General features: G+C 45.7%; 1 protein-coding gene across 22 annotated transcripts in view; it reads right to left on the minus strand.

Annotated features, from left to right (window-relative positions):
• Nucleotides 1-16,789, minus strand: part of LOC105494330 (regulator of G protein signaling 6) — a 626,815-nt gene that overhangs the window by 51,199 nt on the left and 558,827 nt on the right. For all 22 annotated transcript variants that reach the window (XR_011625760.1, XR_011625759.1, XM_071099923.1 and 19 more), the window contains one exon: nucleotides 5,534-5,659. Coding sequence is in view for 20 of the 22 variants with exons in the window: in XM_071099923.1 (XP_070956024.1) it covers nucleotides 5,534-5,659 (126 nt within the window). In the remaining 2 variants the exon portion in view is untranslated. The remainder of the gene's footprint in view (nucleotides 1-5,533; nucleotides 5,660-16,789) is intronic.

Genomic DNA, 16,789 nt, shown 5'->3' on the forward strand with positions numbered 1-16,789 from the left:
GTGGGGAGACAGGATCTTACTTTGCTGCCCAAACTGGAGTGCAGTGGCTCCATCTTGGCTCACTGCAACCTCCGCCTCTCAGGTTCAAGCAATTCTCCTGTCTCAGCCTCCTGAGTAGCTGGGATTACAGGGGCATGTCACCATGCTCAGCTAATTTTTGCATTTTTAACGGAAACGGGGTTTCACCATGTTGGCTGGTCTGGTCTTGAACTCCCGGCCTCAAGTAATCTGCCTGCCTCAGCCTCCCAAAATGCTGGGATGATAGGCGTGAGCCATTGCACCAGGTCCCAGAATCAAATTTAATAAACTTTTATGTAAAAATAAAACGGTTTTCTTTGTCACATAAAACCAAGAATTTTTTTAAGTACAAGTGAAAACAACAGGCATGCTGGAGGAAGACGAAGGGGGAGGGTATGGGGTAACATTTCTTAGACAGCAGTTTTCTCCCCTGCACACACTGTGGACTCTCCCCTGCCTTCTGTCTGCTTTGGAGTTGACCTGCCTTGTGTCTCTCAGGCAACAGCAAAACTGCTGTCACAACAGCATGCTGACGTCCCGTATGTGTTTACCATCGCTGGTTTCAAGGAACCTTTGTGTCAATTTGAAATTCAGAACAGGCTTTGGTTAGTGTTGGCCATCTTCGAGCCCCACAGGCCTGAGCCGGGAAATCGGAACCCAGGCTGCCCAGGCCACACTTCCCCCTGCAGAGAGCCATAGCAGCTCCTCTCTGCACATCTGCTGTCCATGGGAGGCCCACTGAGGCTTTGGAAGCTTCTGCTCTTATCAAAAACCTGCAGGTACCGCTCCTCCTCGAGGGCAGTGGCAGGGAGTGAAATGCCAGTAGCCGCATGAAATCCACCCATCCTGTACTAAGCCTCCACGGCTTGCAGCAGAAGGGCCGTTGTGACTGGCAGGACACAAGGACTGGTATCTGGGAGACCACCTGTCCTGCCTCGTCCCTGGTCCCTGCCAATTGTCATAGCAGCAGTGGGGAGGCAGCCCCTGTGCAGGCATTTGATCTGTGTTCATGACTTAGAAATGCTGGCGGGGAAACTAGCTTTTGGAGTGAGACAGCCTGGGCTCAGATACCACTGGGGCGAAGCCGTGGAGAACAGGACTGGAGGACCATCTAGGGGCTGCCCCAGTGAGAGCCTCCTTTCTCCTTAGAGGCTTTCAAAGAAGAGGATTTTCTCAAGGCTGGCTGGGTAAGACAAACCATTTGGCCCTTGATCATTCTCCATCCTACCAGGAGGTCTGGGCAGTCCCTTAGTCACCAGTTAACTTTTCATAAACTAGAATTTTCATGGGTTAGAAAATACAGCTTTTGGTTCGTTCCCAGAGAAAAAGCAAACTCCAGGAGAGAAGAAAGTGTTTCTGTGCCCTCTGCTGGTCAACCGGAGATGTAGGAAGCAGGGCTTAAACTTGGTTTAGTTCCCGGCAGGGCTGAAATTCCCGGGTGCCTACATAAGTAAGTAACCACCCCCAGCACCACTGAAGCTGAGTTCTGTTCACTGGGCAGTGGCTGAAACACTGCAGATGGTTGTGGTGTCGTGGAAGTCACCTCTGTTCCTATTAATCATGGGTTTGGTAAGTGGTGGATCCTGCTGGGCCTAGTGAACCTTCTGAGGTCTTCCTAGGACTCAGGGCAACTGCCAGAGACGAGAGCTCTCTAGACGAACCTGGCACCCCACTGTGTTCTCTTTTAATTGCTTCTCCCTTCAGCCGACACTGTGTGGAACTCGGATCATCAATCTGCAGGTTAGAAGAACAACTACCTTCTCTCAGGAGATGTTACAGCTCATAAAAAATGTACGGGGGACACTCTTTGCTGTGGGTTTTGATTTTTAACTCATTCTGTGCCATGCAGCAGAGGGTGTCAAGCCAGGGAGGACAAAGATTTGTGTAGGAGAGATGTGAGAGAGGGTGAAAAGATGGCAAGGAGAGACTGTCATTATTCTGGGAAAATGCACAAAGCAGGCAGAAGGATGAGGCCAAGAAACGGAGTGGAGCTCCCTGCATCAGAGCTGTGAGGCCCCTGCCTTGTGGACAGAAGCCATGTGCATTCCCAAGGTGCTCAGCAAACAGCTGTCTGTGGGTCCAAAGGGAGCCTGCACCTAGCTCAGGGTGGGTCAGAAAAGGAGGAAAAGAGGTAGACCCTGCCACAGAGAGCTCACAGCTTCAGCAAAATGCACTGCTGGTCATACCTCACCCAGTCCACGGAGATGACGCCCCCATCCTCATCTCACAGACCCAACCAGAAGAAATTGATCAAAGGGGACGCCAACTTCTATTACATCATCATAGAAATCATTCCTTAAAGGATCCAGGGTGACACTTCGGGGCTCCTCCATTCCACATTCTGAAGCTCTGATACCAATTCAGCTGCTTGGCTACTTAACTGGCACCCCATGGGTTGTGCAAAAATGTTATGATCTAAGCAGCCCTTTCACTGGAGAGATGAGAGGGAGCACAGGAGGACAGAGGAAGTGGAGAAGCACTTTGTAATCTACCCAGGTGAGTTCTGGTCAGGCTTTTTCCTGCCATGCTCCAATGCCAGTGGCCTGGGCCCCTCACCAATCTTGCAGAGAAGGAACGACTCCAGCACGGCCAACATGGCAGGTTGGCAGGATCCTCAAGTTGTGCCATATTGCACAACTCCCAGGGGCCTCCATGGCATGGGCCACAGTGGAGGTGCATCTGTACGGCCGTGCCTGGCTGCCCTGATATTTATTCAGTCAGCTCTGAATCCGCAGGCCCTGTGCCACGGTTGGTGCCAAGCTGATATCTGCAGCTGAAGGAATGAACACAAAGGAAAAGGGAAGAGGCTGCCCCATGACGGGTGACAGAAGAGTCCTACAGTTATGTGATTTACAGCTGAGCTTCTCTCCCACCCATCATGTATCCAGTTATGCTGAATATCATAAAAATGGAATTTGGGCATCCAGAGAGGATTTTAGAGGCTCTTGGCTATCCTCTTCCTCCCTGCTATTCTATTTTTCTTACTCCCTTTCCTGTCATGGAGCAGGGGTGACCCTCTGAAGTCTGGATTTCTGCATGCTGGGGGTGTGGCTTAGGCTCTGGTACATGAACACATGCTCACACGCATGCTTTCACCCAAGATTAAATGTAGCCCTCCTGGCACGGGGAAAGGAGCTGGCAGAGGCGCAGGAGGTGATGGCAGGAAGAAGCACTGAACACCTGCCAGGGACACACTCCTTGGTGCACTCTGGGTTTTAAGTGTGATGCATAATTTGTGAAACGAGTCTGAACTGATATGTGGTTCTGGCTACATGCAGGGCTTTCCGGAATGAATGCTCTGACCAGGCAAGGTGGCAGCTGAGCCAGTGGATGCTCCTGGGACCCTCACAATGACCAAACTCTGGTTCATTCTTCAAGCTCTCTGCAATAGTGCATGCAGCAGAGGGTGCTGAGGCTACTTGTGGGCTTAGAGGTAGTTAGGTAAAGGGAGCCTCTATACCACTCCATCTTGCAGACCCAAGGGGAACAGGTAAGAAAGGGAGATGAGAAGGACTCCCAGGGGTGGCTCATAGGGATCATGGAGGGGGTGGAAACTGGGACTGAGCTGGCTACACAGAGGCCACCTGGGTCCATCAAGCTGGCCACAGAGAGCTTTCCTTCCTATACCCGGGAGGCTAGTCTGAGCACCACCCTAGTGAAGAGTATTGGAAATCAAACCTTATGTTACAAATACTTCATTAGGCATTGAAGTGAAGCTCTGAGATGTGTTTGGAATCATGCCTCAGCATAAGGAAAGGCTCTTGTATAATAACCCAAAATAAGATACTTAGCCTTATCTGGTTTATAACAGACACGTGGATGCCTAGAACAGCACGCTCTGTACAGCTAGTCGGCATCTACCTGTCCTCCCAGGACCTTATGGAGTGGGAGAGGCCCATCGGCCACCCCTTTCCTCATTTGGTCCTCCAGCTTGGAATATTCTCTCTCCTTCTTCTTTGTCTACTATTATCCTGTGCATTCTTCAAAGTCCAGCTTATGATTTAACCACTTCAGCTTTGATTCTTCTCCTTTAAATGCTTTCAAAATGGTTCTTAGAGTTTACACTCATTTATAGACATTCAATGATTCAATAATTTCTTGTGTTTTTTCCTCAAGGACCTACAAGGTCGTTGCAGGCATAGATCACACATCTTGACTTGTGTCTCTCAGCAGACTCTCACAGGGCTTGATACAGCACAGGTGTAGCATAAATATCACTTGATTGACATATGGGACCGAGATGGTCTCACTTGAAATAAGTGCATGGATATTGCACATTAACTTTGGAGGGGTAGTCCTTTGCCCGCAGTACATGCTTTGAGTTTTTTTTTGTTTTTTTTTTTTTTAGATGGAGTCTTGCTCTATTGCCCAGGCTGTAGTGCAGTGGCTGGATCTTGGCTCACTGCAAGCTCCGCCTCCCGGGTTTAGGCCATTCTCCTGCCTCAGCCTCCCAAGTAGCTGGGACTACAGGCGCATACCACTTCACCCAGCTAGGTTTTTGTATTTTTTAGTAGAGACGGTGAGTTTTTAAAGTAATACAATATTTAAACATTATTAAGACATCGTTAAAGAAAACAGCACTGGAAGACGGGTGTTGCCCTGCTCTATAAACCAGAATCTGGTACAAAGAATAAAGAAAGAGAGAGATTCCATCTTACCCATTAAGAAGTCACCAGTTTGCTAAGATCACTAGGTAAGTCTCAGATAAGTCACATTTTCTGCAGATTTCTGATTCTTCATCTAATACCATAAAAGTCTAAATAAACAAGTTCCCAAATTTTTCATGATCAAGGAGACTTTTCCTTTTAATTTACCCCCTTTTCTTCCTCTCATATAGGACCTGAGGTTTTGAATATCTTATTTTTTTCTCCTATTAAACAGTAATTATTAATACATTTCCCTCATCAGGTATTATAGACCAATAGGAACAATCAGGTGTTCTCACTGGCATCAGATGATCAGAGTAACCACTATTTGGAGTTGACAGAAGTCATTCTCAAAGAAAAAAACATGTTTTTATTAGCTGCTACAGTTACGTCTCCAGTTATCGAGTGATATTTACTTTGCTCTTTGAAATTCTGAAATGAGCCCACTGACTCCTCCCTCTGCTGTTTAGCTTCTCAGATATTCAGGACCCCAAGACTGGGGAGTTTTGAGGAGAGAGCCTCTGAGGTGCCTCTGTACTCTGAAGCTCCCTGGTTCTATGGCTGTACTTAACGAATGATGTTGTCAAATCCGTTCAACTATTTAATTATTATTGCAGACTTATTTCCAATTAGTTGAACAAAGGTCACATAGACTTGAACTGAAGTATGCTGGTGTTAGTAGGTGCTATTATGGTGGTGACAGAGTTGCATATTTTAATTTGTTCTTCTCTATTTCAACCTCAGCCAGATTAGCTGGCATTTGAATTTGAACCCTGATAATGTTTCATTGAGAAAGAGAGATGGAGAGACGGATTATGCAAATTTCTTCACACACGTTCCGCACACAGTTCAAACTTAGAGAGATTTACCTGAGGTTTTCTGAACTGAATTCGGACTCCAGGAATCGTAGAAACTGGTCCCGCCCCACCTGGTCCTTCAATATCTCATCGAAAGAGAAGCCCCATCTTTTTACTCGCTGTTGGCTGGGCTCTTTGCTTTGGGTGAAGGAAGAAGGTTTAAAAAAGATCAATACCAGAGAAAAGCTTGTGTCATATTCTCTTCAGTGACTCAAATCTGTTTTGCAGTCACTCACCAAAAGGAAACATCTCATATTTAAGGGGCAGATTCTACAAAAGCTGCACAAATTTCAAATGCAGACCTTGGTACACCAACAGTAACCAATGGTGAACAGTTTCTTTAAGGAGGCATGTTAAGTGATGATCACCGGCATTACCTTCAAACGGCTGCTGTCTACCATGCCATTGATTAAGCTCCCTGGACTGTTCCTAGCAATTATGGACCCACCTTTTGACTCTGTAATTTTTTCACTAGTACTATAACCAGGATGCTTCATGGACCCAATCTTTCATCAGAACACATTATCCTCCACCTCCCATCCCTTCCTCAATCCTCAGGGGAGAAATTAGGGTCCTGTTTCGAGCCAAGTGATGTACAACTGGTCAGAAATGTATTGACACATCCAGAATAAAGCATATTCTCTTGTCAGAAGCAGAATGTTACATGCATTTATTACCAACCATGTACGGTGCTTACTGTGTGCTAGACACTGTCTCAAGCATTTGAAATCTGTTAACTCACTGAGTCCTCACAACTACTCTGTGAAAAATGTACTAGTATTATTCCCATTTTCCAGATAGGGAAAGTAAGGCCTCACGATAGTCTGCCTAAGGACACACAGCCAGGAAGTCATGAAGTCCAGAATCAAATCTAGACAGCAAGGCTCCAGAGGGCATCCAGTTTTGTTTTGTTTTTTTTTCTTTTTCTTTTTTGAGATGGAGTCTCACTCTGTCGCCCAGGCTGGAGTGCAGTGGCGTAATCGCGGCTCGCTGCAACCTCCATCCCCTGGGTTCGAGCAATTCTCCTGCCTCAGCCTCCCGAGTGGCTGGGACTACAGGCGCATACCACCACGTCTGGCTAATTTTTTTGTATTTTTAGTAGAGACAGGGTTTCACTGTGTTAGCCAGGATGGTCTTGATCTCCTGACCTCGTGACCACCCGTCTCAGCCTCCCAAAGTGCTGGGATTACAGGTGTGAGCCACTGCACCCAGCCCCAGTTCTTAATTCTGCTATGCTGCATAGCTCATCTTTGCTATGCTGTCTCACATTCAGACTAAAGTATGGGCATTGGTCCAATTCTTCTGGTGTTGGGCAATAAGAATATTTCCTTCAGCTTCTGTCTTTCCATTTAAAGCCCACTTGCTGTATTTATTTTGTTGGCCCTTGAAACAGCAGTAAGGTCCTAACTCACAAGTCACACGCTGCAACTCTTCCCTATTCAAGCTGTGGTCTGTGAACCAGAAGAAGAACCATAGGCCCCACCTGCACCTGCTAAATCATAACCTACAGTTCAACAAGAGCCCAGGTGATTTACATCCACATTACAACTTGGGAAACATTGGTCTGGCAATACTCATTTTTCCTCTTTTAAAAAATAGACGCATATATTTTATTATTTCTAACAGACAGTAAGAGATTAAATCATGTTTCCTCCTATTATGGAGCTGACATATTCTCAATACTTAGAAAACTGCACTTAGTAAAAAAAAGAGAGAGAGCTGTGTGTGGGAAAGCTTGGAAAAGCAAATAACTGTAGACTGGCACTGTCCAGTATAATTTCCTGTGATGATGAAAATATTTCATAATTGTGTTCTCCAGTATGGCAGCCACTAGCCCCATGTGGCTATTGGGCAGTTGAAAAGTGGCTAGTGTGACTGATGAACTGAATTTCAAATTGCATTTAATTTTAAATAATTCAAATTTAAATTTAAATAGCTACATGTGGCTACTGGCTACTATATTGGTATGCAGCTCTAGATATACCCCATCCATACCCAACTACTTCTGCACCAACACACATAATCAGCAACAGCAGTATCTCCTAATTACAACGATGACGACCAATAGATCATGAGCTTGGGGGTCAGGGAGCCTCTGGCTTGCAACTCTGCATTTCCAGACATAGTCCAATAGGGTCCTGGTGGTAGACTAACCCTATCAGGTCAAACAATGGGAGATTCCATGCAAGATCTCTTCCAAAGCACCAGGCTAGGCATGAAGACAAATCCTGGATTCTCTCAAAAGCAAGTCACAGACCTAATCAAACTCAATAACTTTCAAGGGAACCAAAAATACTGTTTATGGAAGAATTCCCCTGGGGTTGAGGCTAGCAGCAAATTTAAGCAAATGTCCAGAGATTGCAGGATATTGTCTCTTTCTGCCAAGGTCATGCTGTAAAGGATGGACCTAACCATTTACTCTTTACCAGTCTTCTCCAGGGTTGGTACTAGTGGCAGCTGTACCTGGACTGAGGGCTGTGCCCATAGTAGCAGCTGTAGAAATTTACTCAGACTTTGTAGTGACTGCCTCATGGATGCACACTCACCACCAGTGTCACCCCTTTCTGGTACCCAGGTGGTGAGTCCACATTCATTCCACTAGATTCCTTGGTGGTGGCAAGAGTGGGAGAAAGGCAATTTTTGGAGTGGGCCAGAAATCTTGGGGTGTCACTGTAGATGTAGAATCAGAGGGAGGCTTAGGACAGAAGTTGGGGGTATCTGGAAAATTGCAAGGTCACAATTCAGCAGAAATAAGTGGGTCTAGAGAGCCAGGGTACCCTGATGTATTAGTTTCTTAGGATTGCCATAACAAAGGACTAACAAACTGGGTGGCTTAAAAGAGCAGAAATTCATTCTCTCACAGTTCTGGAGGCCAGACGTCCAAAATCAAGGTGTTGACAGGGCCATGCTCTCTTGGAAGGCTTTAGGGGAGAACCAGCTTCATGACTTTTCCTTAGCCTCTGATGTCGGCATTCTTCAGCTTGCAGATGCATCACTGCACTCTCTCCTCCTGTGTTTCTGTGTCTCCCCATGGTGTTTGCTCTGTATGTGTCTGTGTCTCTGCTTTCTCTTCTTACAAAGTCATAAGTCGTATTGGATTAGAGGCCCACCCTATTCAAGTATGACCTCATCTTAACTACCTGCATCTGCAACAACTCAATTTCCAAATAAGTCAGATTCTGAGGTTCTGGGAAAGACATGAATTTTTAGATGATACAATGTAACCACGTATCCTTGGCTTCCCTCAACTATCCATTATTCACAATCGTATTTCTACAACGGATGATCCACATTTCTTCCTTGTTTTCCTAGTACGATTTCACCATTGGGAGTCTGTTCTATTAAAAGCTTCCTGGATACAACTTCCCTATACATATCTCTTCTGTATCGCTTGAGCATTCCCAGTATCATCTACTTTAAGGTTTAAGAAAAGACTTGAACTTGTTGCTACCACTGAATGGTCTCTTGTGGTTATAACATAATTCTGCAAATTAAAATATCTTTCAACATCCAACTCCAGGTGAGTGGTACAATACTGTCTCTTAGCCAAATTCAAGCCAACAATCCACAGAAGCACAGCCTCTTTACAACCATTATGCAGAGATATGTCCTTGGGACAAATTCTCTAGTAGAGTTTTGTGTCAGCATTGGGTTTTCAAGAGTTTGCACTGTCTTTCCAGCTATCTTCTTAGCTCTTTGAGGTCAGGGACCATATCTCATGTGTCTTTGTACTGAGCATAGGACTTTTCACATGGCAAGTGTTCAGCCCTAAAATGAAATCAATTTAGAAAGGTGTATAGTGATGTGGGTGAAGTGTCCTTATCCTGACAGTGTTTTCTAATCGCTAGCTGGATGCCTTTTTCTAACTCTTACTTGTCCTCTGTGTCTCGTCATTCTCACCAAGTTCCTGCCTCCCACTGGACAACCCAAACCAACACATAGCAAAGACAGGTGGCTCTCCAAGAGTATCTGTCTTTCATTCCTGCTGATCCGCCAGCTAGAGATGGAGGAAAGCTGCCAAACTGAGGACAAGAAAGCCAGATTCAAAGGGAGCAACAGTCTATATCAATGCTCATTTCTGCAGGAGCTTCATAGTGCTAGGCATGGTGTAAGGAGCTTTCCTTACAGTGCCCCATTTAAATCTTAATATAAGGCAGGGAGACTGACAATGATATTTAAGCATCCAGAGTTCAAAAGAGGTCAGATTGTCCAAGGCTACACAGCTGGTAGGTGGCAGTCTGGAAGTGGATCCCAGGACTGCCTGTCTCCAAAGCCTATTCTTTGTTTCTACTCTGTTACCTTGCCTTCTACTGCATTTGCCTCATTCAACATCTAAACAAAGACTTGGGGAAGATATGAGCTATCTTCAAAACAGTTGAGAATTATGTTAAGGACTAAATGTTTGTGTCCCTCTCCAAATTAATATGTTGAAATCTTGATCCACAATGCAATGGTATTAGGAGGCAGGATATTTGGGAGGCAATCTGGTCATGACTGGGATTAGTACTCTATAAGAGAACCAGAGAGAGCTCTCTTTCCCTTCTGTCATGTGAAGACACAGCAGGAAGACAGCCATCTATGAACTAGAAAGCAGATCCTTACCAGATATTGAATTTGCCAGCACCCTGATCTTGGATTTTCTAGCTCCAGAACTGTGAGAAATAAATTTATGTTGTTTATAAGCCACACAGTCTGTAGTATTTTTGTAATAGCAGCCCTAACAGACTAAGACAGAAATTCGTACTGCGAGTGGGATGCTGCTGTAATGAACAACCAAAAATGTGAACGTGGCTTACAGGGTAATGAATAGAAGCTGGAAGGTTTTGAGATATATGTTAGAAAAAGCCTAAATTGGCTGGGTGTGGTGGCTCACATCTGTAATCCCAGCACTTTGTGAGGCCGGGGCACTTTGTGAGGATCACAAGGTCAGGAGTTTACGACCAGCCTGGCCAACATGGCAAAACACCATCTTTACTAAAAATACAAATATATATATATATATATATATTAGCTGGCCGTGGTGGCGGGCACCTATAATCCCAGCTACTCGGGAGGCTAAGGCAGGATAATTACTTGAACCTGGGAGGCGGAGGTTGCAGTGAGCCGAGATCATGCCACTGCACTCCAGCTTGGATGACAGAGTGAGACTCCATCTTGAAAGGAAAGGAAGGAAAAGAAAGGAAAGGAGAGGGGAGGGGAGGGAAGGGGAGCCTAAACTGCTGTAACCAGGCCTTTAAAGGATATTCTGGTGAGGGCTTAGAAAGAAAAGAGGAGAGCTGTAAAGAAAGCCTCAATCTTCCTAGATAATACCTAAATAATCCTGAACAGAATATTGGTAGAAATATAGATGGTAAAGGCCATTCTGATGAGTTTTAGACATAAATGAGACATATATCACTGGAAACTGGAGAAAAGTTGATCCTTGTTATAAAGTGGCAAAGAATTTGGCTGAGTTTTGTTTGGTTCTAGTATTTTGTGAAAGGTAAAAATTGCAGGCAATGAAATTAAATATTTAGCTGAGGAAATTTCTGAGCAATGTGTTGAAGGTGCAGGTTGGCCCTTCCTGACTACTTATAGTAAAACGTGACTTAAAGACAGAATTGTTAAGCACACAAAGAAACCAGAACCTGAAGATTTAGAAAATTCTTTGTCTATCCATATTGCAAAAAGTGAGACCATTAATAGTGTGGCCAAGTGACTGTATGATAAGGATATTAGTATGGATGAGTCATCTCAACAGAATCTAGGAACTATATTCTTCAAGACAATGGAAGAATTACTCAAAAGCAATTCAGAGTTCATCAGGGCTGCCACTTGCACCATAGGCCCAGAGTGCAAGGGACATGTGGTGGGAGAGCAGAACAGTTTTAAAGGATCAATTCATCTCTTCAATTTAGGTAGGCCAGGATGCTCCTGCCCAGTGCCTTGGGATGGGGTCCCCACAGACAGCAATATGGGCTGCACCCAGCAGAGCCATGGTGGACTGGGCTGCCCAGAAGAGCTGCACGCAAGGAACCCCAGCCTGGAAAAGCCACAGGGACCCCAGGAGAAAGCTTCTGTGGGACCATCCCACCAAGCTGTGGGGATGATGCTGCCACCCAAATGGGCCTGGAAGACAGAGCATCAGTCCAGGAAAGCCATGGGTGTATGACTCCAGCCCAGGAGAGCTATGGAGGTAGGGTTGCTGCCCCAGTGGGTCTAAAAAACAGAGCATCGAGCCAAAGAGGATTATTCTAGAGCCTTAAGGTTTAATGTTTTTTGCCCTGTTATATTTTGGACTTACTTGGAACCCATTACCCCTTTCTTCTTTCCTATTTCTCTCTCTCTTTTTTTTTTTATTTGAACGAAAATGTCTATCCTATACCTGTCCCACCATTGCAGTTTGGAAGCACATAACTTGTTTGGCTTCACAGGTTCACAGCTGGAGAGGAATTTGCTCAGGATGAATGATATCTTTAATCCCATTCATATCTGATTTAGATGATATGTAGATAAGACTTTGGACTTTAGAATTGATGCTAGAACAAGTTAAGACTTTGAGGACTATTGAGATGGAATGAAAGTATTTTGCACGCAAGAGGACAAAAATTCTGGAGATCTTGAGGTAGAATGTTGTGGACTGAATGTCTGTGTTCCCCTTCAAATTTACATGTTGAAATCCTGACCCCCAATGTGATGGTTTTGGGAGGTGAAGCCTTTGGGAGATAATTAGGTCATGTGGAATGGAATTAGTGTCCCTATAAAAGGATACCCCAGAGCTCTCTTGCCTTTCTGCCATGTGAGGACCCAGCCATGTATGAACCAGGAAGGAGGCCCTCACCAGACACCCAACCTGTGGCATCTCGACCTTGAACTTCCCAGCCTCCAGTACTGCGGAAAAAAAAAATTCTATTGCTTTTAAGCCACATAGTATATGGCATTTTTGCTTTAGCAGCCTGAACAGAGTAAGACAAGTTATTAGAAAAATTATGAAATAATAAGGCAGTTCCTTAAAAAGAAAATAATTCAATGTCCCCATCTCAGAGCCAAGGTTACTAAAGAAACAACCATAATTTTATTTAATACCTCAAGAACAACCTGAGGGTCCTGAATACTCCAGTGAAGAGTGGTCCAGTTATTTCTTTTTCTTTTCTGTTTTCTTTTTTTGAGATGGAGTCACACCCTGTCGCCCAGGCTAGAGTGCAATGGCATGATCTCAGCTCACTGCAACTTCCGCCTCCCAGGTTCAAACTATTCTCCTGCCTCAGCCTCCCGAGTAGCTGGGATTACAGCTGCCCGCCACCATGCCCAGCTAATTTTTGTATTTTTAGTAGAGACAGGGTTTGACCATGTTTGCCAGGCTGGTCTCAAACTCCTGACCTTGTGATCCACTCTCCTCAGCCTCCCAAAGTGCTGGGATTACAGGTGTAAGCCACTGCGCCTGGCCCAGTTATTTACGCTGTATAACAAACCATCCTAAAATCCAGGTGCTTAAAAAAGCAATTTATTAGTCTCTCTCACTCTCCTGTGGGTTGACTAGGCTCCACTGGGTGGTTCTCACTTGGGGCTCACATGGTTATAGCTGGAGGTGGGGTCATTTGGAGGTTTGACTGGGCTGTGCATCCAAGAGGGCTCATCACCTAACAGCTGATGCTAGTTGCTGACCAGGAGCTCAGCTGAGGCTGTTGACCAGACTGTCTGCACATGGCCTCTCCAATGGCTTGGGCTTCTCCAAGCATCGCAGATGGATTCCAAGAAGGAATGTCTCAAGAGCAAATATTTCAAAATACCAACGTGGAAGCCACCACAGGGGTTCTGGATTACTGGTACTCAAACAGTTCCAGAGAGGGAAAATGGTGTTCCCTCTCTTTTCATCTGGCCTTGGTCTTGGTGTCCTACTTGATGTAAAGAGGGAAGGCACCAATGGGGCCATATTTGGAGATCCACCACCATAGGAAAGGAACTGGACTAATATCCTGGATTAATAGTTCTGTCAAACTCACTGTGCCTGGGCTCAGGGATGATCTCTGCCTCTCAGCAGGTCGGGTTGGCTGGGAGTGAATGCCTACGGCCAAGCTGGACAAGCCAGGTTCCTTGTAGCTCTTTGCTCACGTGCCTGATAGCCAGCAGAGAGGGAGAGCTAAACCAAAGTCATGTGGAGAGAGCAAATCACAAACCACATTCTGCTGACAACACCAGGTTTCATTAGACCCCAGCATCTGGTTAGTGGCACCACCAGAAATACTTTCCATATGCATCCCTGGGACACTCTCCTGGTGGTTTTCAGATGACATAAAGAACTATGTCATCTGGTAACCTTTGGCTGACTTCTCCTCAATGAGAGGCCCTGGCAATCACTATTTTCTTTAATTAAACTTTACTTCTCAGAATTTACTCTTTTTCTTTAGGGATCTTGTTCTGTCACCCAGGCGGGAGTGGAGTGGTGCAATTACAGCTCACTATGTTGCATAAACTTGAGGTGTAGTTTGACCATCCTTTAAAACAGTTGCCTTTTTTTCCCCTCTGAATATAACTTTCTTATCCTTGGACTTGCAGATCGAATAGCTTGTCTGAGAAGGAGAAAGAATTAAAGCACAGTTTTCTGCTATTTATGGTATATCTTATGTCATTTTGTCCATGATTCTGTTCAACTGCTATGGCCATCCTCCATTTGGCTGTCTGTAACCTTCCCACGGCAGACACAGTATATTCTCCACCTTGCAGAATTTAGACAGTGTCTGTGACATCCTGGGCCCTGGAAATCATAATGAGCCCGCCTGGACCCCTTCACCGAGCCCAGTAAAGTCCAAAGTCCACCTGAGATTGACATGAATTCCTAAGGGAGCCCTTCATTCTCACTGTCTCTCCTTTCCCACAAACCTTCACCCACACTCAGCAAACCCCTCCTCTCATGAAGTGTTCGGGAGGGTGGGGGCCTTACTGGAATTTGAGGGTCTTGAAAAGGGGGTACATATTGCACCTCCTGGCAGTCTACTATTTAAAAAATCACACACTAGGCATTCCTGCTTTTGAAAAGTCCCTGGTCACCTCAATGCTAGGCATTTCCTTGGCCTTGCACAGAGACCTAGTTTTTGTTGGCCTCTGGCTTCTCTCCCTCCCCTGGCTTTCCCCTCCCCTTAGCTCTCCCCTCTCAGGAACAGAGAATACATTTGTCTCATTTTCTCAGCAGGACAGCACAACCCTCTCCCTTTGTTGTTTGAGTCTCTGCCAACCCCTCTGCCCTTAGGGCCTTACTTTCTGCCCCAAGTGGCTTAATGTCCTTTGCCAAGCAAGGAGGAGTTCTGGTGCCAGATGGTAAGATAGCATGTTTTATTTACCTTGCTACATTTGTATCTTGAGAGCCCTTCTTGTTCAGAACACAGCACATAGTCGGCTTCTATACATATATATTGAATTAAACTGAAACTGAGAGAAAGTGACTCAATTATTTTATTGGTCATCTTCAGCCTTCGTTTTGTGGACAGAAACCATCCCTTGGCTGAAGTGTGATGTTGGCACTGATTCCACACTCCGTTTTTTCCTAACATCACTGCCAGCAACTAAGTGGGTAGGAGTAGTCTGTCGGGAGAAGAAACAGGGTTTCGTTTTCACTTGTATCTGAACACTTAATTCTGCCTGTAAGTGGACAGAACACTGTAGCTGTCTTAGGTTAGGCATGAAGTTTGGAGTCGAAGCTAGAACAATAGGAGTAGAACCAGGGCATGAGTAGTAGGGGGCAGGTAGCACTTCCTTGGGGAAAAAGTGCTGAATAGGTTGGAATAAACCAACAGGCCAGGCGACCCCGTTTTCCTAAATGATTACATACTTCTTTGCTGACTTTCAAGAACAAAAGAGGAAGTTCATTTTATCTTTGTGAATTCAGTTCACACACTTGCCTCTCCTCCTTTCCCAAATACCAATGAAACAATCAAATAAAGAATGACTTATTCCTCCATCCTCCCTCCAGCCCACACGGTGCCCACTGTGCGCCAGATAGGCCTAGGCGCTGAAATCATTCTAAGTTCTATTTGGAAAGGGAACCAGGAGGAGGATGTGACATAGAACAGCTGGAGGGATGAGGTGGCCACTCTAGATTGGTGGTCACAGAAAGCCTTTCTGAGGAAGGGACACCAATGCTGAGTGAGACTTGAATGAGAAGTGAAGCCAGCCATGTGAGGATATGGGGGACAAGTGACCGAGGAGGAGGGAACAGGCAAGAGCCCAGTGCTCAGTTAAGTAAATAAAAAAACCCAAAACAAAAAAACTAAACATAGTCTATAGAGGCAAAGAAATTTCCTATCAGCAGATGAGAGCTTTGAGAAATTTCAGAAAGGCACGAAGCAGATAGACTGAACTTGTGGCATAACGGATTGACAGCAGCCTACGATTCCACTGGAGGCATCAGAGAAGAAATAGCTGAGCGTCCCCAACAGAATCCTTGGAAAACACCAAGCTCTGAGCAGCAGGATTGGAAGTGGAGGCAGGGGGTGGGCATCAGACAATGGAAGCAACTCAGGAGCACGGAATAGGCTCCACATGGCAGAAAGCGTTTACTAAGTTAAGGGAGATGTTTCCCGGCCAGCTTCTCATATGGACAGTAAGGTCAGAGGATTGTGCTCCTGTCAGCAAAGCACACACACAGAGAAAAAACATCCTGGGAACCAGGGAGACTTTAAAGACACGCTAACTTTCTTCCCACCTCTCACTGGCTTTCGCGGCTCCAAGTGGATTCCCCTAAGGCCCAGCAGAGGAGGGAGAAGAGTAGACTTGTTGGGGAGTACCGTGGCGAGGAAACAGAAAGACATCAGAAACTCCATCAGGGCTTGACCCACAGAGCAGAACACTTGGCTGCAGGGATGTCACACTAGGGAGGATGGGGATCTACCTCCCCAAGATTCCCATTGCTGCCCGTCTCACTGGAAGAGAGGGTTTTTAATCTTTCAATCTGTTCTTGGGCCACATACCCAGGACCCAGAGGGGAACCTTGGCGATTGACCTATGCCCATCCATTCACATGTTCAGCTGCAGCCCTGCTCCTGTGTGAACTGCTCAGGGGAAAGCCTGCCAGGGCAACTCCAGGAACCAAACCAGGACTTCTTAAACTCTGGCGTGCCTCAGAATGCCTTGGGTGCTTGCTCAAGATGCAGACGCCCAGAGCCACCCCAGTATGTGCGTATTTTTCAAGAGGAGCCCAGGTGATTCCGATGCACAGCATGGCTTAGAACTGTTGGCCCACACCATCACTGAGGGCACCCTCACCAGCTACTGATGGAGTCCTAGGCCACGGCC

Source organism: Macaca nemestrina, chromosome 7 (assembly GCF_043159975.1).
Source record: "Macaca nemestrina isolate mMacNem1 chromosome 7, mMacNem.hap1, whole genome shotgun sequence".
In the NCBI taxonomy this organism is placed as follows: domain Eukaryota; kingdom Metazoa; phylum Chordata; class Mammalia; order Primates; family Cercopithecidae; genus Macaca; species Macaca nemestrina.